The sequence below is a fragment of the Aquarana catesbeiana genome, linkage group LG04 (genome assembly GCF_042186555.1).
Source record: "Aquarana catesbeiana isolate 2022-GZ linkage group LG04, ASM4218655v1, whole genome shotgun sequence".
Taxonomy (NCBI): domain Eukaryota; kingdom Metazoa; phylum Chordata; class Amphibia; order Anura; family Ranidae; genus Aquarana; species Aquarana catesbeiana.
Genome location: NC_133327.1, coordinates 234,501,797 through 234,526,793, shown reverse-complemented (window position 1 = coordinate 234,526,793; position 24,997 = coordinate 234,501,797). Strand labels below are relative to the sequence as shown.

At 42.6% G+C, this 24,997-nt stretch overlaps 1 protein-coding gene across 2 annotated transcripts in view; it reads right to left on the bottom strand.

Moving 5' to 3' along the window:
- The window catches only part of PIK3CA (phosphatidylinositol-4,5-bisphosphate 3-kinase catalytic subunit alpha), a 242,171-nt gene that overhangs the window by 47,147 nt on the left and 170,027 nt on the right, over window positions 1–24,997 (bottom strand). For both annotated transcript variants that reach the window (XM_073626255.1, XM_073626254.1), the window contains one exon: window positions 21,656–21,734. In XM_073626255.1, the coding sequence (XP_073482356.1) occupies window positions 21,656–21,734 (79 nt within the window). The remainder of the gene's footprint in view (window positions 1–21,655; window positions 21,735–24,997) is intronic.

Genomic DNA, 24,997 nt, shown 5'->3' with positions numbered 1-24,997 from the left:
GGCACCTGGCCTTAATGATGCTACCACCTACAGACCCTTTCTAGAGGGTTTCACCTCAGGGGGATCCGAATGGGACCCCCTGGGGTGCATACCCCCCACTTTCTGTAAAACGATCTGCCAATGCAGATCCGTGTGTACTTTATGCGATTCGGAGGATTGCCCGCCCCCCCAAAAATGCCCCCTTCAACTATGTCCGGTCAGATTCTGCCTAAACATCACTAGATTGGTAAGAGAAAAAGGATTGAGGTAGATGTAAGATATTATAATGTTAATCAATCATATACCTCCTTTGTAATGGCTAGTATTGATATGCATTTGTTTCTCTCTTGTTTCCCAATGTGTTTCCTGTTGCCATATGCCTCTTGTATCACTGCACATTTTCATCTGTGCATTCTCTCCCCTCTCCCCTTCTCCCCCTGTTTAGTCCTTGTCATCTGTTGTGGTACCATAGTGGTTCGGGACTCTGGGCCGATGCAGGTCTGGGGGATCGTTTGATCCACACCTGGATACCTCACTCGGCGCACAGGGGCCAATAGTGCCATATTCACTTGGCAGCGTTTGGCCTCCCTTTCTTGATCGCCTATGGCCGAGATATGTTATCTCGTCACCATGGCGATCGGCGCGCCGCGGGCCGCTGACGCAGACGTCAGCTCCCTCCCAGCACGGGTCCTGTTGTTCCAGGACGTGACTTTTGTTTTCCCTGGGCTGGTACTCGTGTGTGGGGTTTGGGGGCTGGCCTGCGTGCCGGGGACTCGGAGGGCGGCCCCGCCCACCGGCGATGACGCTGCCCCCAGTCAGCTGTGAGACATCTGATCTCAATGAGCAGCACTATTTAAATTACAAGTGAAGACGCCTCACTCCATGACGGAGTGGGAGTCGGATGGGATGCTGCAGTTGTTTAAGCCTCCAGAGGTAAGCCATACCGCTCTCCCACACACACTATATGGATAGCAATGATCCCTGAATCCCAGCATATACTTCACATGCAGAGCACAGGGATGTTGGTTCATGCACAAGGAGGACTCTCCACGTGCTGATCCTCAGCTATCCTTAGCAAATAGAGACTATGCTTAATTTAGCTTGGTCAAAGAGCCCATACTTATTATCCATTTTCCTCCTTTTCTTTTTGATTATAGCCACTGATTGCAGAGGCTTCTTTGGTGCCGTTTCTTTGGTGCTGAGACCAGACAGCACCCTTTGAGACACCCTCACTTTAGCTTGTCACTGGGGCCAACTACCCTATACATGCACGGTCAGGTATGTATTAACTATGTATATACACATATCCGTAAATTTTTAGCAGGTGTGAGTCCAATAAGACACCACTCTGCTTGTTTTTTCCTCCTTTTCCCTTTCTCTCTGTATGGGACATGTTTTCTACACTATATATACTTTCCTCTTTTTTTAGTGAACAACCACACCTTACAACTGTCAACATCAAAAGTGTCGCCAGCTGGTGGGCGGGACGCCCTTTGTGCCGTGTCCTAGGTTTAGGATACATTCAGTCCCTCAGTGACAGCAGAGGCTTTTCAGATCCTGAACCCCATTGGCAAACCACTCTATCCCTTTAAAGTTTTTAAATTGGATGCTATAGGATGCTGATCAAGGAATAACAGGGTCAGAACCTTTCTTTATATAGTACTATGATATATATGTCATGTAGATATGGAATAATGTGCTATGTTTGGTCCATACGGTTTTGTTCATTTTGCTCTTTGGTCTTTATTGTTTATTTTTCTTTCATTTATATATACCTTTTTGTTTATAAAATGTCTTTAGACAGATAAAGTACCTCACTATCAGCCCCTGAAGAAGAGGTCTCAACACTGACAAAACCTCGAAACGCGTCGGGCTCTACTGTACAGCTTCCCTCTTGCTGGAACAGTTTTTGTGGGGATAAGTGTATCTTTGTGAAACTGTCATACATTATTGCTGTATCATCAATTGAAATCTTAGCATCCGTTTTTTCTTCGTTCTTTTATCGATTGTTATGTCTTTTAATTTTTTGACAAATAAAATATGTAATTATTATCCATACTTCGTTGATATATTGTTTTGAGACTCCTGCCCCTTTAAAGTCCCACAAAGAGGAAATTCCCCAATTGGGTATCTATATAGGGATGTGGGTAAGGCGTCTCTTTCCATTAAGTCCCGGTCACTACTCTATGTTCAAATAAGTGATGGATAGGGATATACAGTATCTCACAAAAGTGAGTACACCCCTCACATTTTTGTAAATGTTTTATTATATCTTTTCATGTGACAACACTGAAGAAATTACACTTTGTTATACAAGCTGTACACTCACTACTTTACATTGTAGCAGTGTAAATTTGCTGTCCACTCAAAATAACACACAGCCATTAATGTCTAAACCGCTGGCAACAAAAGTGAGTACACCCCTAAGTGAAAATGTCCAAATTGGGCCCAATTAGCCATTTTCCCTCCCCCGTGTCATGTGACTCCTTAGTGTTACAAGGTCTCAGGTGTGAATGGGGAGCAGGTGTGTTAAATTTGCTACCGGACTCCTCTTCCACTCCTCCATGATGACATCATGGAGCTGGTGGATGTTAGTGACCTTGCGCTACTCTACCTTCCATTTGAGGATGCCCCACAGATGCTCAATAAGGTTTAGGTCTGGAGACATGCTTAGCCAGTCCATCACCTTTACCCTCAGCTTCTTTAGCAAGGCAGTGGTTGTCTTGGAGGTGTTTGGGGTCGTTATGTTGGAATACTGCCCTGTGGTCCAGTCTCCGAAGGGAGGGGATCATGCTCTGCTTCAGTATGTCACAGTACATGTTGGCATTCATGGTTCCCTCACTGAACTGTAGCTCCCCAGTGCCAGCAGTACTCATGCAGCCCCAGACCATGACACTCCCACCACCATGCTTGACTGTAGGCAAGACACATTTGTCTTTCTACTCCTCACCTGGTTGCTGTCACACACGCTTGACACCATCTGAACCAAATAAGTTTATCTTAATCTCAACAGACCACAGTCAATGGTTCCAGTAATCCATGTCCTTATTCTGCTTGTCTTCAGCAAACTGTTTGCGGGCTTTCTCGTGCATCATCTTTAGAAGAGGCTTACTTCCGGGCCGACAGCCATGCAGACCAATATGATGCAGTGTGCGGTGTATGGTCTGAGCACTGACAGGCTGACCCCCCACCCCTTCAACCTCTGCAGCAATGCTGGCAGCACTCATACGTCTATTTCCCAAAGACAACCTTTGGATACGACGCTGAGCTTCTTAGGTCGACCAAGGTGAGACCTGTTCTGAGTGGAACCTGTCCTGTTAAACAGCTGTATGGTCTTGGCCACCGTGCTGCAGATCAGTTTTAGGGTCTTGGCAATCTTATATCTTAGGCCATCTTTATGTAGAGCAACAATTCTTTTTTTTTTTTTTTCAGATCCTCAGAGAGTTATTTGCCATGAGGTGCCATGTTGAACTTCCAGTGACCAGTATGAGAGAGAGGGCGATAACACCAAATTTAACACACTTGCTCCCCATTCATGCCTGAGACCTTATAACATTAACGAGTCACATGACACCAGGGAGGGAAAGTGGCTAAATGGGCCAAATTTGGACATTTTCACTTTAGGGGTGTACTCACTTTTGTTGCCAGCGGTTTAGACATTAATGGCTGTGTGTTGAGTTATTTTGAGGGGACAACAAATATACACTGTTATACAAGCTGTACACTGAATACTTTGCATTGCAGCAAAGTGTCATTTCCTCAGTGTTACAATGTAGATATTTGCCAGCACACCAAGGATCAGCACAGGATGGCGTCCAAACGGTTTCGTTTATTGCATGATCACAACACAAAGAGGTCCAACGTTTCGGAGTCACGCAGGACCCCTTCGTCAGGCATGTGATAAATGTGAAAATAACAGTGCAGAGAATTTAAGTACCCATCAACCAATCAAAAATCAAGAAAAAGCAAACCCCCCCCCCCCCCAGAGAGGTATGACGTCACAAATCCCGCCAGAAAAGACTAAAAAATTAGCATAATAAAAGGATAGCATGTTTAAAACAGATCACCAAACATATTTAAATTAGGGGTTAAAAAGCTACTGACATTACCTGTATTTGTCATGTAAAAAAGTGGAACATGAGCCATAAGGGGAGAGCCCATTGCTAGGGAACATGACTGATGATAGCATGATTGAGAAATCAATTGGCACTAGTGCAGGGAAGCATACATTATATTAAGCCGGCAATCACCGATCGCGCATTGCGCGATGTAGCGGTGGTAGCCAGGCAACAGGGACGCTGTATTGCCGGGGGCCGCCGATGCTGTAAAACAGCATCAGATCAGTGCCCGTGTGGGGGTAATTGCTTCGGACTAGGCAGAGATCGCCGGCCGCGCATGCACAACGCGCGGTCAGTAACTGGGCAAGGGGAGACGCTGCATTGCTGGGGCCGCCAATGCCATAGAAACGAATGATGCCGGCTGGCCCCACACATGAAAGCAGACTATATCCAATTGGGGGAGGTAGGGGAGGATATGGGCAGTGTGAGCGATGTGAGAGGAGAAGTGCAGAACGTGAAGAAAACGAAAGAGAGAAACACGGAGGAAAGAAAGGGGGAGGAAAGAAAGGGGGAGGAAAGAAAGGGGGAGGAAAGAAAGGGGGAGGAAAGAAAGGGGGAGGAAAGAAAGGGGGAGGAAAGAAAGGGGGAGGAAAGAAAGGGGGAGGAAAGAAAGGGGGAGTGATCGGGACCAAAGAGTTGAAAATACATAGGAAAGCAGATAAGAAAAGGATTGTAAGTAATCAAAGAGAAGAGAGAAAAAGGAGGAGGGGAAAAGGAGGAGGGGGAAACAAAAGTGGTGAAATTTAAAAATGAAAATAATAAAAATAAATAAGAATACAAATTCAACTGAAAATAAAATTAAAAATAAATATAAAAAATAATAAATATAAAAAAATAAAATAAAAATATAAATTAAAAAAAATCATCATCATTAAACCCGCCGATAAAGGCGGGGCCATAGTGGTCATGGACTACGCTGACTACAGGGAAGGTATGACTGCCATGTTGGCAGATACAACAAGTTATATTGCACTTCACCAGAATCCCGTACCCAGTATTAGAAATGCATTAAACTCCCTGATTAACCTTGGGAAACTGAATGGCTGGTCATCTGACAATACCACTGAATTCCTATACAATGAACACCCCCGCTGTCCATTTATGGCCTACCAAAAATTCAAAAAGGAGCGAACCCTCTGAAATTTAGACCTTATGTGTCTGGTACAGGGTCAATCATCCAACCTCTGGCTCAGCTACTTGACCATCTCCTACAACCTTTGGTAAGAAAGCTACCAGCCTACATTAGGGATACAAATGACTTCCTAGAGAAACTTGCATTCACGCACTTTGGTGATGGATGGAAACTTGCAACCATGGACATTGGATCCTTGTACACATGTATACCCAATGATGCTGGACTACAGCCCGTCATTTTCTGACTGATATGGAACCAACACCCATACCCAAAGAGTTTCTCATCGAATGTCTGAATTTTGTGCTTACAAACAACTACTTTTCATTCAAGGGCACCAAGTACGCACAGATCAGCCATGGGGAGCTCAGCGGCCCCATCTTTTGCCAATCTCTTTGTAAGCCCTGCTTGAGGAACATTACATTTATCCATCTGATGCCTTTACCAACCATATTAAATGTTGGTTTAGGTACATCAATGACATTTTCCTAATTTGGGCAGGCGAGGACGCTCGGTTCTTTGGTTTCGTTGATTTTTTGAACAGTATCTTCACAGGGGTTGTGTTCATGCCCGAAATCTCACCATGCAGCATTTCTTTCCTAGATGTAATGATCACTAACGCTCAGGGCTCTCTGGTTACATGTCTCTTCACAAAACCCACTGACAGGAATACTCTCCTGCACTACCAAAGTGCACATCCCAAACATCTTCTCAACAGTCTGCCAATATCTCAGTTTGAGAGAAGAACGCATTTGCTCTGATGAAGATGACAAACTATGGCAACTTAACAAGATGTACGAGAAGTTTCGGGAAAGAGGGTACCCTGTAGAAGTCCTTGACCATGCACTAACCAAGATTAGGACCACCCGCACTAAGTCCTCAGGGCCTCTAGATCGACCACTGTTCGTCCACACGTTCAACCATGAATCTGACATCAGACAAGCCATTAGGAAAAATCTACGTATTCTACAAGACGACAACACATTGGCATATGAACTCAAAACGGGGCCCGTAATTGCACATAGACAGAACAAGACACTTTGTGATGTTCTCGTACAAGCTGACCCTAGACATAAATACTTTAAGACTATACCTAAAATTTCACAGAAGACTGGCTGCTACAAATGCCACAATTGCAATGTGTGTAATTCCCTCACATGTGGTGAACACTTCACGCACCCACATAGGGGTAATCGCTATTGCATAAAAGAGTACCTGAAATGCAACACCGACTACTGTGTTTACATTCTCAAATGCCCATGCACACTTATGTCGCCAAAACAACCGGTCCTTTCAAAAGGAGGTTTCAAAAACACAGAAGTGATATTAGACTCACTCTATCAAGAACAGAAGAGGACAAGCAGATCGATCTGAACAAACCAGTGTCTGTGCATTTTGTCAAACACAGACATCAAACACACGAACTAAGGGGTATGGTTATTGAACATGTCCAACAACCCATTAGAGGTGGTGACCATGACCGTCAACTGCTACAACGCGAAGCCTATTGGATCCATACCCTGGGCACGGTCCATCCTGGAGGACTTAACGCCAACCTATCATTTACATGCTTTCTGAATGAGAGATAGCTGACCTGTTTCCTTGATTTGAACGATGATCGAACTAATTTTCTTGACCTTGGAGTTCCTTTCTTTGCTTATTGCCCTTTTCCTTTCCTGAATGTTTACTCATTCCTGGGCGATGGCCCCATGTCAATGCAATATAGGACTATTTTGGACCCATTGTGACTTTTTCTCACTGGTATCTTTCCCTGCATATAATGGACCTTCTGATTCAATTTTGAACGTAGATAGCTTGACCTTTTATAACCAGGCTCTAAGTGTTCCCTCTTCCCCTTCTTCCTCCACCCCCCTCCCTTTTCCAGTCTTCCCTATCCCCCTCTTTCTTTTCTTCTTCCTTTTTTTTGTTTTTCTCTCCCCCCCCCACTATCTTTATCATCATTTTTATTTTCTTTATTTGTATTTTCATTTCTTTATTCATTATTAGTTTTTATTTTTAAATTTTATATTTATCATTTTTTATATTTATTTTTAATTTTAATTTTATTTTCAGTTTAAATGGTATTCTTATTATTATTTTCATTTTAAAAATTTCACCACTTTTGTTTCCCCCTCCTCCTTTTCCCCTTCTATTTTTTCTCTCTTCTCTTTGATTACTTACAATCCTTTTCTTATCTGCTTTCTTATGTATTTTCAACTCCTTGGTCCCGATCTCCCCCCCCTCCCCTTTCTTTCCTCCGTGTTTCTTTCGTTTTCTTCACGTTCTGCACTTCTCCTCTCACATCACTCACACTGCCCACATCCTCCCCCAATTGGATATAGTCTGCCCTTATGGGTGGGGCTAGCCATTTCTATGACATCGGCGGCCCCGGCAATGCAGTGTCTCCCATTGCCCAGTTACTGACCGCGCATTACGCATGCGCGGCCGGCGATCTCTGCCTAGTCCGAAGCAATTACCCCCACACGGGCGCCGATCTGATGCTGTTTTACAGCATCGGCGGCCCCCGGCAATACAGCGATCCTGTTGCCTGGCTACCACCGCTACATCGCGCAATCGGTGATTGCCGGCTTAATATAATGTATGCTTCCCTGCACTAGTGCCAATTGATTTCTCAAACATGCCATCATCAGTCATGTTCCCTAGCAACAGGCTCTCCCCTTATGGCTTATGATCCACTTTTTTACATGACAAATACAGGTAATGTCAGTAGCTTTTTAACCCCTAATTTACATATGTTTGGTGATCCGTTTTAAACATGCTATCCTTTTATTATGCTAATTTTTTAGTCTTTTCTGGCGGGATTTGTGACGTCATACCTCTCTGGGGGGGAAGGGGTTTTGCTTTTTCTTGATTTTTGATTGGTTGATGGTTACTTAAATTCTCTCCACTGTTATTTTCACATTTATCACATGCCTGACGAAGGGGTCCTGCGTGACTCTGAAACGTTGCACCTATTTGTGTTGTGATCATGCAATAAACTAAACCGTTTGGACGCTATCCTGTGCTGATCCTTGGTGTGCTGGTAAGTATCTACATTGTGATTTGAACCAGTATCCAGCTGGTTGTTGCTGCAGCACCCAACCTTTACAGCTTATACCAGGAACGTGTGCAATGGGAATATGAAACATTTCATCAGTGTTGTCACATGAAAAGATATAATAAAATATTTACAAAAATGTGAGGGATGTACTCACTTTTGTGAGATACTGTACATACAACTGAGGAGCAAATCTAATATATCTGACAGCAACCGAGTTTTTAATACGCTATGCCATTTGTATAGATTTTATTATACGTACACAAGTCTTTTCTGAATACCTTAAAAGGTCCATTATTGCTTTCATTGTTTGAAATATGGCATTATATATTGGACTTGGTAACCCTATCATGAAACAGTCCACTTTCCAGCATCATCAGTCTAATCAGGTACGGTCATTTTATTCTAGTCTGCACAGTAATTTTGAAAAGATGAAGGTTTATCATCCATAGGGCAACCAAAAACTCTTTAAAAGAAATCAGTCAGAAATGGGGGCAACTTTTAAAAAGGTAGAAGCTACAAGACCCTCACCATGAGCAGTGGCAGCGCGTCCATTAAGGGCGCCACCCCCTCTGTGTATAGTGGATAGATTCATGCATTGCATGAATCTATCCATGGCTCTGTTGCCAACCGTTTGATGGGCACAGTGGCTGCGTTTGATGGGCACAGTGGCTGCGTTTGATGGGCACAGTGGCTGCGTTTGATGGGCACAGTGGCTGCGTTTGATGGGCACAGTGGCTGCGTTTGATGGGCACAGTGGCTGCGTTTGATGGGCACAGTGGCTGCGTTTGATGGGCACAGTGGCTGCGTTTGATGGGCACAGTGGCTGCGTTTGATGGGCACAGTGGCTGCGTTTGATGGGCACAGTGGCTGCGTTTGATGGGCACAGTGGCTGCGTTTGATGGGCACAGTGGCTGCGTTTGATGGGCACAGTGGCTGCGTTTGATGGGAACAGTGGCTGCGTTTGATGGGAACAGTGGCTGCGTTTGATGGGAACAGTGGCTGCGTTTGATGGGAACAGTGGCTGCGTTTGATGGGAACAGTGGCTGCGTTTGATGGGAACAGTGGCTGCGTTTGATGGGAACAGTGGCTGCGTTTGATGGGAACAGTGGCTGCGTTTGATGGGAACAGTGGCTGCGTTTGATGGGAACAGTGGCTGCGTTTGATGGGAACAGTGGCTGCGTTTGATGGGAACAGTGGCTGCGTTTGATGGGAACAGTGGCTGCGTTTGATGGGAACAGTGGCTGCGTTTGATGGGAACAGTAAAACATAAATTGACTGACAGTCAATTGAGGTTTCTTTTTCAGAATTTTTCAGTTTGTTTGCACCCATCAAAAATTTTGAGCACCAGCTGCCACTGACCATGAGCCTTCTTTCGCTATCTGATGGATGCATATCAGATATCAGGACACCTGGAATACTTGCTTCAGATTTCAGGGAGCCACTAAACATTGAACAAGGATTAGGATATACCTTGAAAAACAGGTTAGCATAGACAGCTTCAATATTTCTATCATGACAGATTCTGCTTAAAATATCATTCAGCACAATCTTAAACGTAGTTGTAGCTTTCAAACACTTAAACTTGGCTGACTGAACATGGTCAATGGATGCCATATTCTGATAAATGCCTGTCGAAAGCTACAGCTATCTCTCTCACCAGAATGCAGCCAACAGCTGACTGAAGGTAGAACGTTTGGAACCTTTTTAAATGTTTGCTAGGTGCAAAGTTCTTCAAAGTAGCATTTTCAGTTAATTTTTTAGGCACAGTGTAATGCTTTTTTAATACTTTTTTAAACTAATACCATTTTTATTTTTTACATAGAAAAATAGGAATTTTGACTTGCCTGTAAATTCCTCATCTTTGAGTACAGGACAAGAGACTTATATTCACAGGCAATGGGTTAGGCCCATTTCACATGGGAGCCTCCGTCTGGCGGATTACAGGTCTTTTACAAAAACCCCAAATGTATGAATCCTGGGAGTGTTGTAGAAAGGTGCCTATACCCTATTAAATGAGGGGAGGTGCTGTCCAACTATACCCTGACTGGGTGACCCTGCATAAGGGAGGTCCAGTGATGCAGGGATAATTTGATGGCCCTCAGTTCCAGAAGGTTGACAGAAACTCCTGCGGGATTAATAAACTATTCTGAATCAGACACCCCTGGACAGTCAGGGAATTGCAAACTCCACCCCAGGCTGTACAGCTGGCATCTGTTGCCATGACCTTCCAAAGCATGTAAAAAGGAAAAATTTTCCTAATTCCAGGGCAGAACTGAGATCCACGTCATCCGTAAAAGCTTTGATTGGCTAAACAGGAACATTGTGTAATTCAAGGATTGGATTTGCTTGTTCCACATAGTGAGTATGTTGGATTGAAGAGGTTTTGAGCGTAACTAAGCAAAGGGAACTGCCTCCGTGGAGGCTACCATTAAGGTCAGAACCCTTATAGAGAAGCAAACTTAGGGGTGCCATTCTGATCTGACAGTCATCTTGTAGGGATCTTAGGGAAGCAACTTTTTTCTGAGGGAGGAAGATTCTGGCTTAGGCTGTGTCCAAGATTACACCCAAGTATTCCAGGCAGGGGAAGGGCTGGAAACCAGACATTGGAAAACGGTTTATACAGCCAAGGTTTGAAGGAACTGAATTATTCTTTGAACATTGGCAGACAAGGTTGTAGTTGAGAAGTCCCTTAGTAGGAGGTTGTCCAGGTAACCTGTGACACGATTTCCCTGCGTTCGCAGCAGAGCCAGAAGCTGCGCAAGCACTTTTATGAACGCTTGTGTTGCATAGGAAAATTTTAATGGCAGTGCTAAAAATTTCTGGTCTCATGGCAAAATGCAGAAAGTTGATGTGAGGGGAAGATGTGAATGTGGAGGTAAGCATCCCATATATCTACTGAAGCCAGAGATCCCCCTTGTGTGAAATAGGCAATGATAAACAGAAAGAGCCCGGTTTGGAGATTTTAAAGTTCAATATAGAGCAGATGACTACATTCAGTTTTGGGACTCTGAATAGGCTAAAATAATAAAAATAAAAAAAACTTAAATTGTTCTCATAAAAAGGAACTAGTACTACCACTCCTTGTGACTGAAGTTGGTGCAAGGAGGTCAGTAAATCTGTTTTTGTTTTTTTGAGCTGACAATGGCAGACTGGAGGATAGGAAGTTAGGGGAAGATAGGAATTCTATTGTGTATCCCTTTGACAGGTTGGAACAAGAGGTGCAGGATGCTTCGGATCCAGACTGGCACAAATGCCAAGAAGCATTCTCCCCCCCTCCCACACACAGTTGAGTGGGGACACCCTTCATTGTGAGGAGGGCTTTTGGGCAGGCTTGGTGGACTTACGGGCCCAAGGCTTGTGTTGAAAAGAAGTACCAAGCCTTGGTTTTGAAGTTGACACCTAGGGTGAGCCAAAAGATCCCTTACACCGAGCTGAGGTAGCAGATCATAGCAAAAAGAAAGTTACTTGGATGTAAGAGTACTCCAAGTATCTTAGTTTATCAAGGGATTCCCGAAATGGGCACTTACCATCAAAAAGCATGCATAGAAGACACTTTCTACAAGCAAAATCAGCAAACCAAGCCTTTAGGCACAAAATCCTGTGCCTATACACAGAGATAAGGGACATTCTAGAGACTAGTGTTAATTTTGTCAACAAAAGCATTCATCAAAATTTTCATCAGCGCCATTTTTACAGTGACGAAAAGTACAGAACATTTGTCCACTGACGAAAATCAATTCCATTAACGAACGAAAATGAAACAAAAATGCGTGGCAGGGACGTTTACTCTCGTGAACTAACTTCCGGTTTCCACGGAGCTCCGCCTGCTTCCGTTCCCAGCAAGCAAGGGACTGTACAGCCAGTATTACAAGCCTCCAAGTTCTCAGACGACTGTCCAAAGCAGCACTGTGCATTACAGGCCTCCCGAGTCCTGACAAGAGTCCCACTCCCGACTCACGAGTACGACGACGACTGTCCAGAGTAGAGAACACCCAGAGAGTGTGTACATTACAATTACAGGCCTGAGGCCTCCCCTCAGACCACCATCCGTCCAGAGCACTGTGCAGAATTACAGGCCTCCTCTGACCAGTGACCACCGGCATCCAGAGCACTGTGCAATACAGGCCATCCCTCAGACCACCATCCAGCACTGTGCAGCACTACAGGCCTCCTTTGCCAGCTTGCATCCAGAGAACTGTGCATTACAGGCTTCCCCTCAGAGTGACCACCATCCGTCCAGAGCACTGTGTGTGAATTACAGGCCTCCTCAGATCACCATCCACAGCAGAGCGGAGCATTACAGCCACCGTCCAGAGCACTGTGGAGCATTACAGGCCTCCTCACTGTCCTCAGATGTCCAGAGTACTGTGCATTGCAGGCCTCCTCACCGCCATGTCCAGACCTCACTGAGGTGAGTCGGACTCAGACTGAGTCGCTCCTATTTTCCCATCCCCACTGCTGCACAAACTATACAGGAAATGTCATGTTTGACTGGTAGAAAGAGAAGAGAAGATCTATGGATGCGTTTTACATTTGATGTTAAGGACAATAAGGCCCTTTGCAAACCATGTGGAGCGACACTCGCTGGTAAAAATACAACTTGAAGCATCATTTGCAGACAACTCATTCCGAAATACATACAAAAGGTAAGCATAGCACACTTGACTCTACTTTTGTTGAGAACATTATCCATTTACATTGCAGTTTTTTTTTTTTTTTTAACAAACTTTATTGCAGTCCGATTGCATACTTTTGTTATTTTGATCATGTTGAAATGTACTAGTAGTATTACTTGACCAGCATGTGGGGAAGTCATTTAAAAGAGTAAGGCCACACTGCTCCAATATCTTCAGTGTTGCAATGGAAGACTTGAAGACGTTCACTATTGATCTTGCTTTGATGATAATAGGCAATAGAGAATAAATTAAATAAACAAAGTTTTTTCAATATTGCAGCAAGCGCTTGTGTTCCCCCAAATCAATAGGGTCCACTTCACAGTGAAAATTCCTTAAGTTCAAATGGAACAAGTGGTAAGAGTCCTACTGCTAGATATTGTTGTATTCTGTGAGGGTAGTTAATCCTTTCACCAACGTGATACACCACGTGCGGGGAACCCCAATGAAAACGCACTCACCAGAAATCCAACCAATATGAGCCTTGAATAATAATAATAGTAGGTCTGCACCACCTTCCAAACGACCACCACATGTCAGTCTTACTCTTGGTAGCTCCAATAAGATATGTGGGAGAAATGGAATGTCCACATAGTGTGATATTGCTAAAACACTATTAAAACATCCAATCCTCCCCCTTAAATAACATGCGTACCAGAGAAATATTAAAAAGAGCAAAAATAGAAAAGTGCACTGTGCCTGTAGCGTTCTCCAATCGGGCAAGATGACAGGAGCGCTCGCTGTGCGAAATTACAGCCACACGCTTCCTGGTTACTATTTGATCGTTGGAGCGCATACGTCACTTCCGGTGCGTCACGTCCCTGACGTTTTGTCACTACCTGGACTTCTTCTGAGGGCGTGACACACCAGATGACCGGCCAACATTTATATAAATGACAGACGCCACAACCAATCACTGGCCGCCATAGATCAAGAGAGCTGTGAATCTCCGCCCATACGCTGAGTACTGTCAGCAATTGGTGAAGCGGCTCACCACAGCATGGTCCTATGGTCTGTGTCGTGCGTGCCAATGACCGGATTATTATGGAAGATGACATAATACATGTAAACAAATGTCTGAAATGCCCGTATTCACTCAGTAAGTGTGCCACGGATATCCATCCGCAGCAGCTACCGAGGGCATAAGTATCATGGGCATTCTTTAAAAATTGGATACATATTCACACATATATAATGTAATGGTTAGCAATAATAAAACTGCACAGCGATTTTGCAATATATCATACCCTTTCAGTACAATGACAAAATTAATAATAATAAAACTGCATGGCAATTTTTAAGTATATTACTATGTAAACTAACCAAACCCAAATGCTGAGTTGTATCCACCATTCCAATAGATGATACATCTCCTATTCAGAATAGAACCCAAATGGGTATAGTAATGTATTGCATTCAATAAATTACACTCAGTGAATATATTTATAAAACAGAAAATAGCCATAACTAGAATAAAACAAAATATAAATCTTTTATATCTAAAATAAAATAAGCTTAAATTGGTGCTAAAATTAGTAGATGAGAGAATTCTACCCTGGGTTGTGACTATGTGTCACTAATGAAGCAATTGATGTCGAGTTCTATGTTGAGGCCCTTGGGAGAAATCACATCCACGGAATAGATCCACTGGGTTTCGTGTTTGGATAACTCACAGAATGCGATTTATACCTCTCCAATGGGATTGGAGGTGTTCCACCCTACAAAATTCCAATCCCGTTGGATCCCTATTATGCTTTAATTTAAAGTGCAGTGAAATGTTATGATCCTTATAGCCTATTTTAATGTTGTGTATGTGTTCGGCAATTCTCACACGCAACAATCTTTTTGTGCGGCCTATATAAATTAGACCGCATGGGCACCTTAATGCATATACCACAAAAGTGCTGTTGCATGTGATGAACTGCTTAAATTCAAAGTTGCGATTATTAGTCGGGGAATTAAAGTTATTAATGCCCCTAAGGGGTCTAGATACCTCTCTGCTAGCTTTACATTTCCTGCATGCAAAAAAGCCGTTGCGGTCCCAAAATGTCAGAGGGCGTTTGGGGGGGGTCAATCACTTTTTTTACTATCCTGTCCCCAAAGCTCGTGGTTTTCCTATAGATAAACTGGGGTGCTGAGGATAGTACTGTGGTGAGTTTCTTATCCATCAACAGTATGTGCCAGTCTCTTCTAAAAATTTCCTCAACTTCCTTATATTGGGTGTGGAATTGAGAGATGAAGCCGCATTCTTTATTACGACTCCTATCAGTTGATGATCCTTCAGATTCTATTGGACGTATTTCTTGCAAGCATGTGGTCCTCGGAATTACTGCCACTTCTTCAACCACCTTATTCAATTTCTCCGGGTCATATCCCCTGGCTTCAAACCTCTCTGTGAGGATCTTAGATTGAGCCAGAAACTGAGCGTCTTCAGAACAATTTCTCTTTATCCTCATAATCTGACCTTTCGGGATATTTTGAAGCCATAACGGATGGTGACCGCTTGAGATGGGTAGGTAGCTGTTCCTGTCAGTTTTTTTGAAGTACACTTTTGTTTCTAATTTATCATTCACCCGATAGATGGTAACATCCAAAAAGTTTATTTCTTCCTTATGCCAATCTGAAGTTAGCCTGATATTATTGTTATTCAATGTCTGTATAAAGCCTTCTAATGAATCGGATGTGCCATCCCAAATGAAGAACAGGTCGTCAATGAAACGCTTGTAGAATATTAGTTCCGGCCTTTGTTCTCTGAAAATGGTCTTATCCTCCCATTCCGCCATAAATAAATTGGCGATGCTGGGTGCGAATTTCGCGCCCATCGCAACGCCTCTTTGTTGTGGATAGAATGCTCCGTCGTACCAAAAGTAATTGTGACTAAGGCAGAAATCCAGGGCATTCCTAAGAAAAATCTTTTGGCTATGGGGGAGATCCTCTCTTTGGCTAAGGGCCCAATTAAGTGCCAATAAAGCATCATCGTGTTGTATGATGGAATAAAGAGAGGAAACATCAGCTGTAATCAAAATTATCTGCTGTCTGTCAGATTCACATTCTGCAAGCAATTACAAAAATTCTTGGTGTCCCTTATGTATAAGCGAGTGTTTATGACACTTTTTTGCAAGAACCGGTCCAAATACTGGCCCATTCTGGAGGAGACCGAGTCGATGCTGTTGACAATAGGTCTTGCTGGGGGGTTAGAGGGGTCTTTGTGGATTTTTGGCAAGGTGTACAGCGTGGGGATCCGGCTACTGGAGGGCAACAGAAATCTTTTTTCTTTCTTCGTTAAAACACCGCTTCTTGATCCCATGTGTACCAGAATGCCCAATTCATCCCTATAGGGCTGGGTGGGGTCACCGTCCAGACGTTTGTATGTTGCTTCATCTGAGAGCACGTCCATAATCTGGCCATGATAAAACTCTTTTGGGAGAATTACCACCCCACCCCCCTTATCTGCTGGTCTTATGATAATATCCTTTCGTTCTTCCAACATAGTGATCCCCTCACTGATGTGCCTCATTCACCTGTTTCTTAGGTTTAAGATGTTCTAAATCCTGTAAAATTAGTCCCTTGAACACCTCAACTTGATGGTTGGGGTTATTAAGGGGGTTGAACAGAGACTTGTTTTTAAGTCCACTATTAACCACCCCTCTGGGTTTTTTTGCCACCGTTGTCATTAGGGGTGCATCCTAGGAAATATTTTTTGATGTTTAACTTCCTAATATACTTGTGGATGTCGATGAAAACATCAAACTTGTTAATTGGCTTTTTTAAACCACATTTTAGACCTAGATTCAAGATGTTAATTTCTTTATGTGTTAGTTGCTTTGTGGTCAAGTTAAAGATACCCTCTACTCCGACTCTTCTTCTTTTTTTGGGCCCTGCATCCTGCCCTGCAGCCCCGATATTTTCCTCCTTTGGGTGCTGCGGGTGGTCTTTCATCCGTTGTGGATGTTGATTTTTCCAATATGGGGTGATGTAATTGTCTTGGGGCTGTGGGTTTCTATTTGCTGCATATATTCTGTTGGGTATATCGTACTAGGCGCAGAGCATTGTTTTTAGGCAGGCATATACAACATTTTATTTCTGATTGATCTTACTTTATCAAAGATTCTCTTAACACTTGCCTCCTTCTGCTGCATCATGTGGACCACAAGGTATGCACTAGATGAGACCACACACAGTGTCCGGACCAACATCTTATGGGAATGGTTTTACACGAAATACAAATAAAGTGGATAAATAACAAAGATACACCAGTATAGCAGAGAGCCCCAAGATCAATCATCTCATATCCATTTGATAATTGATAAAGTGTCACCATGTAAAAGAATAATAAAAATGGCTCACCGCAGATCATTAATTTTGGACTCAGTCTCACAGTCACTTTCTGTCATGGGGGAGTCTTCCTCACTAGAGCTGGGTGGTTCTTCTACTGCTGCGGTTTGTTTAAATGCTGCCACCATATTACTCCTGTCTGTTAAAACTCTTAGGATCTTTCTCTTTGGCATGTCCCACTCGTGCAAGCACTTGCCCACTCAGTGATTTAATGGACTGTGCAGTGGGTGGGTGGGCTACTTGTTCAAGGGCCAACAATATATGTGTGTTCAGGTTTGTTTAATCAATGGAAAAGTAGCATGCACTTATAGCAAGGAATGATGTGGTGACTCAAAAAAGCAATATTTTTGTAACATAAACTTGGTTTTACAGAGTAAAGACGTTATATAAAACAGCTAAATCTGTGTGTGTAGTATGTGCAAACCTAACCATAAAAAATATATTAGGTTTTTTTTTTTACTCCAGGAGTGTAAAATTAGTTTTGAAAAATTCTAGAGAAATGCTTAAATAATGCATTACAACATTAGATTTTAGTCGACTAAAATGTACTGGAGGTTTTAAACTAAATATGACAAACAATTGCAGATGACTAAAATGGGCTAAAACTAAAATATCATTTTAGTCAAAAGACGAAGACCCCTTTCACACTGAGGCACTTTTCACGCCAAAAAAAGCACCTGAAAACTGCTTTTCCATTAAATATCAATAGATCCTTTCACACTGGGGAAGTTCACTGGTGGGGCAGTGAAAAAAGTCCTGCGAGCAGCATCTTTGGAGCACTTAAAAAAAATGCCTCAAAAATGCCCGTCCATTGAATGAATGGGAAGCATTTCAAAAGCGCTTAAAACACGCTGCAAAATGGGTCATTTAAGTCACGTGACCGTAAAAAAAAAAAAAAAACACACCTCAAAAGTGTTTGAAAAGCGTCGCAAAAACACCCGGCAGCTTCCGAACGTCTCAGTGTGATAGGGGTCTAAAACTAAGTCAACATTTATTGCCAAAATTAACACTGCTAGAGACATGGATAATTACATTCTCTAGCGCGTCAACACAAAACCATCCTGATGGCTTTAGAATGAAATTGTTCTATGAGAGCAGGGTCCTCAAAGACAGGTTCCTGTCTCGGTTCATTGTCTTGTCCAGCTAGCTGCAAAAGGCTAAGGAGGAGTGATTCTAGACGCCTATCAAGATAATCCCTTAAAAAGGGAACATTCTTAATAGGAACTGCAAGGTGTTTATTGAAATGGCAGGATCCACTACCACAACAGCCCTTTTCTGTAGGATAAAGTTTCAGTAAAAGGGTTAGGAGGAGTGAATATTTTTGGAATTGGGCTAGTCCTCAATCAATGTGTGTGTACTATAAAGCCTTTGACTTAGCCATCTTTTTAGTGCCCATAAGGGCTTGTTTATGGTGTGGAGAGTAAGGTGCTGCTAGGCAAAAACTAGCGTGCCTGGACAAGGCAGTCGCTATGAGTTATAACCCAGTGACTATATTCCTGTAGTTGTATTTCTGCAGAGGCTGGCAGCTGGAGTGTAGCAACATGCTGGGTCAGCGGGAATGCATTATCTGAGACACGTGATGCAATTACCTCATATTCCCGAGCCTAAGTATAGATAGGAGTACAGAAACCAACAAATTAAAATTTCCCTGTGCCAAAAAATGGAGACAAAATGACAGGGGTTACCAAAATAAACTCCAAAATTACTAACTTCAGATTGTGTATTAAAAGCCAAGAACCAGTGACTTGACTTATCCAAAATAAGCCAAAGTCTAGGCATTGGCAGTCATGGTGAGCATACCATTAAAATGTGTCTTCAGGGTCTGGGAACCATAGAAATTGATCATGGCCCTGGCACCCTGCGGCAAACTACACACATTACACTCTGTGCCAAGATGCGTCTAACACAGAATCTAGTACCCAAACAGGCCAGTCCCAAAGTAGTGGGATACGAGTATGCTCCCAAAAGTTACACACCTGGAGTAACCACTCTGAAAATTGCTAGGTAATCATTAGGAATTAAGCAGTCAAATTTTGCTAGAAACTTCAGAGAAAAAAATCAATAGCTTAAAAAAGAAAATCAGGTCTATCAGAGTGGGTTTGGTTATATGGTGCCCTCTAGCTAGGGGTGGCCCTAGCAAGTTTATTTTGCCAGTGTCTAATCAACTGAAGGTAGCCAGCACATAAGCATTGGTTCATGAATACAAGTCCTGTGTGCTGTACTGTACATGGGGAAAAAAAAAAAAAAAAGGCACACTGTTCATTTGTTTGCTTCTGGATCTGGTCATGCACCCTTGTCAGTGAAATATACACTATATTTGTATGTTCCTAAAGAAATTTACCAAGTGTATTAAAAAAAAATAAGGTAAAATCTAGAAATACTATTCAAAACCTCAACTTCATATAAAACACTTTTCTACCAGTTTTTTTGCTAGAAAATTACCCAAAACCCCCAAACAATTACATATTTTCTGAAAGCAGAGGCTCTGTGCAGCAGTTGAAATTTTTTATGTTGCGCAAAAACTGTTTATCAAAATGCATATTTTCAACATAATACCAAATTTAGAGGGTTTCCTTTTAGAGCCCTTAAAAGTGACCGGGTGGCTCGAAAAAAAAAAATCAAAACTCTAGAAAGCTGGGCAGCTTGTATCAAAGCTCATGGCTGAGGCAGCAGCAGCTTGTTTATCCACTTCAGCTCCGGAAGGTTTACCCCCCCCCTTCATGACCAGGCCATTAGGCCATTTTTTGCGATATTGCACTGCATTACTCTGACAATTGCGTGGTCATGCAACACTGTACACAAATAAAATTAATGCCCTTTTTTCTCCTACAAATAGAGCTTTCTTTTGGTGGTATTTAACCACCTCTGCGGTTTATTTATTGCGCTATAAACTAAAAAAGAACCAAAGTTTTGCAAAAAAACACAATTTTTGTTACTTTCTGCTATAAAACACATTCAATTAAAAAAAAAAAAAAAATCTAAAAAAATCTAAAATTTCTTTATCAGTTTAGGCCAAAAGGTATTTTGCTAAGTATTTTTGGTAAATTTATTCTATTATATTTTACTAGTAATGGCGGCGATCGGCGACTTATAGCAGGACTGTGATATTGCGGTGGACAAATCAGACACCTGACACTTTTTTGGCAACTAGTGACACCAATACAGTGATCAGTGCTAAAAATTATGCACTGTCACTGCACTGATGACACTGGCAGGGAATGGGTTAACATCAGGGGAGATCAAGGGGTTAAATGTATGCCTAACATGTTTTACTTTGTACTGTGTGTGCTGATATTACTAAGAAATGTGCTGTTTACTTCCTGCTTTGCAAGAAAAAAAACAGCACATTCCTGCTGTCAGAAGCGAGCCCTGTGTTTGTTTACCTACACAGGACTCTCTTCGGTAATCTCCAGAGCCGATTGTTGGCTGCCAGCAACCAATCAGCAGCCGCCAGCCAGTGATTGGTTGATGCTGCAGCCAAATGCAGCACAGCAGGGGGGAGCAGGGGCGCGTACTCTACCTCCGCTCGCAGAGAGCGTCCGCCCTGCTGCAGTAAATCTGCGGTAGGTGGTCGTTAAACGGTTAAACCCCCTGACTACCAGGATAAGTACCTTGGTAGACAAGGGGTTCAGATTTTATAGAGCAAGAGAAGCTTAGAACCCATATTAACCTTTTATTCTTATGTTTAATTGACTTCCCATCATTTTAATTTCGTAAAGAGAAAAAAACACAGCAGTAAAAAACCTGATTATTTATATAAAAATGCTGAAAAACGTTTTGACGCTTTCTAGGCAGATTCAAACGTGGAAACACAATACTACGCCTTTCTTCCAAGCAGAAAATTCAACAGAAGCCTATTATCCTGCTAGTATGTTTGTGAGGAAAAACTAGAGCACATGGGGAAACCCATGCAAACATGAGAGCATATTCACTTCACACAGATCTCAAGCAGGAATTAAAACCCATGGCTCCAGCACCAAAAGCTTACAAAACCGCCATGTTCTATAAAAGATGCAGACTGACTTAGCAAGTGCTGTAACTATGCTGGTAGTCAAATGGACCCAAGCACACTAATCAGATTGCAGTCTGGAAGTCATCAATGTTCTAAGCAAGGCCTCTTAAGCAACACACAGGGTTTGATTGACTAAAACTGGAGAGTGCAAAATCTGGTGCAGCTCTGCATCGAAACCAATCAGCTTCCAGGCTTTAAATGTCAAAGCTTAATTGAAGAAGCTGAAGTTAGTAGCCAATTGGTTATTATGCACGGCTGCACCAGATTTTGCACTCTCCAGTTTTAGTAAATCAACACCAGTATCTATAAAAAAACCCCAAAAAAACAAAAAACAACTTTCTTTACCGTAAATCAAGTCCTTGATTTTGCCAAATGTTTTCCATAATTCTCAAAATCTGAAGTGTCAACATATCCTGCCGTAAGTCTATAAAAAAATGAAATACTTTGAAATCTGCATTTAGTAAAAAATTAAAAAAAAAAATTAAAAAAATGTAAGGAAAAAAACACTGGTATTAAAAAGGACAAAAAGCTGTGTGTTCAAGAATTAAACAGGTTAAAACTAATGTCAGAAGTTGTCCTCCACCGTTCTGATTGCATTACAAAATCTGCACGGCTACTGTACTTTAAACACACAGAAATCAACACTTTTCACCTCCCTGCACTCTTTTAGCCCAAACCTTCTGTAAGGTAGTGTTTCTCAACTCCAGTCCTCAAGGTCCCCCCAACAGGTCATGTTTTTAGGATTTCCTTCAGATTAAACGGCTGTGGTAATTACTAAGTGAAACTGATCAAATCACCTGTGCAAAATAATCGAAGGCCTGAAAACATGACCTGTTGGGGCGCCTTGAGGACTGGAGTGGAGAAACACTGCTTTAAGGCAGGAGTCTCCAAACTATGGCCCTCCAGTTGTTCAGGAACTACAATTCCCATCATGCCTACTCATGTCTGTGAATGTCCGAGTTTTACAATGCCTCATGGGACGTGTAATTCCGCAACAGCTAGGGGGCCCTAGATTGGAGATTCCTGCTCTAAGGTATAAATAAAAAGATATGATGTGAAAGTGAAGAGAAAGAATTTTGGCATGCACACGTCCTTGTGTATGTATGACTGTAACCTTTCCTATCTTTCTCCAATGCGAAGAATGGATTATAGGCAGGCTAGTACAGTTTAAATTATTGGTGAAATTTCTTGTGGAGTAAATCATGGGCAGTCTATTCCAATGGCCAAAGTTCATCATCAACAAACTGTTATTGCAAAGATATTCCTTATTAAAGAAGGCAGAAAATTAGTTGAGAAATGAAGCAAAACATTTTTAAATATGCCAAGTTAAAAAGACAATATTTCCTATGATGAAATGGTCCAATTTTTATTCACAAACAGTGACAGAGAAAATTAATATACATATCTATAACATAGGAGGGAAGGGATGGTGAAAATATATGTTTTTGAACTTACAGTAAAATCTCTTTCTTGGAGTCCATCGAGGAACACAAGTCCCTCCTCAGCTTTCTTTACTGGGCCCCATGTCATGCTTGCTTATAAAAGTGAGGCATGCCGGGTAACGGAAGGGTTTTATGGAGGGCTAGCCTACAGTTATTCCGTGTAAGCCAATGTTCCAATCTCCTGTAAGGGGCAGTATAACCCAAAATGTTTCAATTCTTGCATCCCTCAATGGGCTCCAAGAATAAGATTTTATGGCAAGTACAAAAATCTTATTTTTCTTTCTAGTCCACTGAGGGACATATTCCCACATAGTCAGGAAGTCCAACTGAGGGGTGGGCAACAGTCATTCACAGAACCAAGAAGGGACTAGAAATTGTGTGCAACTCAGGACTACCCAAAGACCAATGCAGAATCTGAAACAGATGGGGCAAAGTCTTCTGCAAGACAGGGGGATCTGGCAGTAACCAAGAGAAGGTCACAGAGAAAGACTCAAGCTGATGCTGAAGACCAGGACAGAAGAGATCATCATCAATGGAAATGATTGCACCCAAAGGAACACCAAGGCTGCACCAGCAGAGTCCATGAAATATGATAAGTAATATGGTCAACATAAAAGAACTATGGGACTAATCCCCAAAAGAACAGGTTCCCAGTGGGAACCTTGGACAAAAACACATCAACAAGAGAAGACCAGTCAGTCCACAAGTGAAATGCCCAAGTCTTATACTATCAGCTCTTGGGTAACTTGCAATAAGATATCCAAGTAAGAATCCTCCGAGTGTAACATTCCACAAGGATAGCCGAAGACCGAAGAATGGTGAGTGGTAGATGAAAAAAAATCCCAGACATAAAATGGGTGGTCCGAGCACCCAAATGTCAGGGAGGCAAACTACTCGAGGAATCACTCAGATGTACAAACAGCCCCTCACCATCATGCAGAGGGCTTATCAGAGGGATTAACTGACCTCTGACTTAGAGCCCTACAGGCTGAGCGGGAGTTAGGCTCTGAAAGTCTACAGCTACTGGCTGTTGAAGCAGATGAAAGGGAAAGATGGGATTGCTCCAAATCTTTTGCCAACTTCTTGCATTGTGTCAGGAACACACACTGGCCACCTGTGGCATAGCCAATTGTGGTGTCAAGAGCAGGGACAAAGAAATTACCTCACTCAAAGGGTAATCGGTTCAAATGCTCTTTGAATGAAGCCTCAGTGTCCCAACTACACAGCCAATGAGAGCTCTGTGCATCTGTATGAACATCAGCGAGATACAAGCCATCACAACTAAAAGCACAAGATGCACATTCATTCCAACTGCACTATGAAATGGGAACCAACCTCACATGGAAGACCTACTAATTCTGACACAGTATGGCAAGCTTAAAGTGGTTGTAAACCTCTGACATGAAATCTGAACACAGCATACCTTTCTATAGTGTGTACTTGTCTCTATCCAAAGCTCTGAGTGTAATTTCTCACTGCTGCCTTTTAATTCGGTTACCTGCATTAGTCACTTCTGACAGCTCTGACACCAAGAGAAAAATAGTGTCAGGGGAGGAAAGCTCCCAGCACACACTGTGTGACTGACCGCCACAGCTGTGCTTGTTTGCCATGTAGTGTGAAGGGGGGGTCAGGCCAGTCAGGCTCAAAGCTCTTCTTCCTTAGCCGTGCAGTATGTGAATTCAGATTCCTTCCCTTGCTTAGTGCTGCTTAGAGACGCTGACAGATTCTGTGCAATTCTGTGCGTTGTAGAAGGCTGTACAGAACCAATAGCTGCAGGTAAACAGGTACAACGTATGTAGGAGGGTTTGTTTTCATTACTGTGTATTACCTGAGGCTAATCACTTCACCGGTTATATGTAAGGATTTAAAAACGACTTTAAAGATACTATCAACCTAGGACAGAGGGCCACACAAGTCAATTCAAAGTGGAATTTAAGGAGCGACTCCAGTGAAACCTAGAAAAGTGACCACACCTCATCCTGTTTTTTGACCCAAGACCCAGAACAGCAGGCCAATCCTCCAGATGCAGGGTAATACAAACTAAATTATTAAGGTTTGAAACACCCTCTGAAATTATGGTTCAATGGCAGGAGTCTGCAGTGGCTAAAAAAAAACAATCAATCACTTACAAGTTAAAGCGGAGTTCCACCCAAAAGTGGAAGTTCCGCTTTAAGCACTCCTAGCCCCTTGACATGCCACATTTGGCATGTCATTTTTTGGGAGGGGTGATGCAGGCGACTCCTCC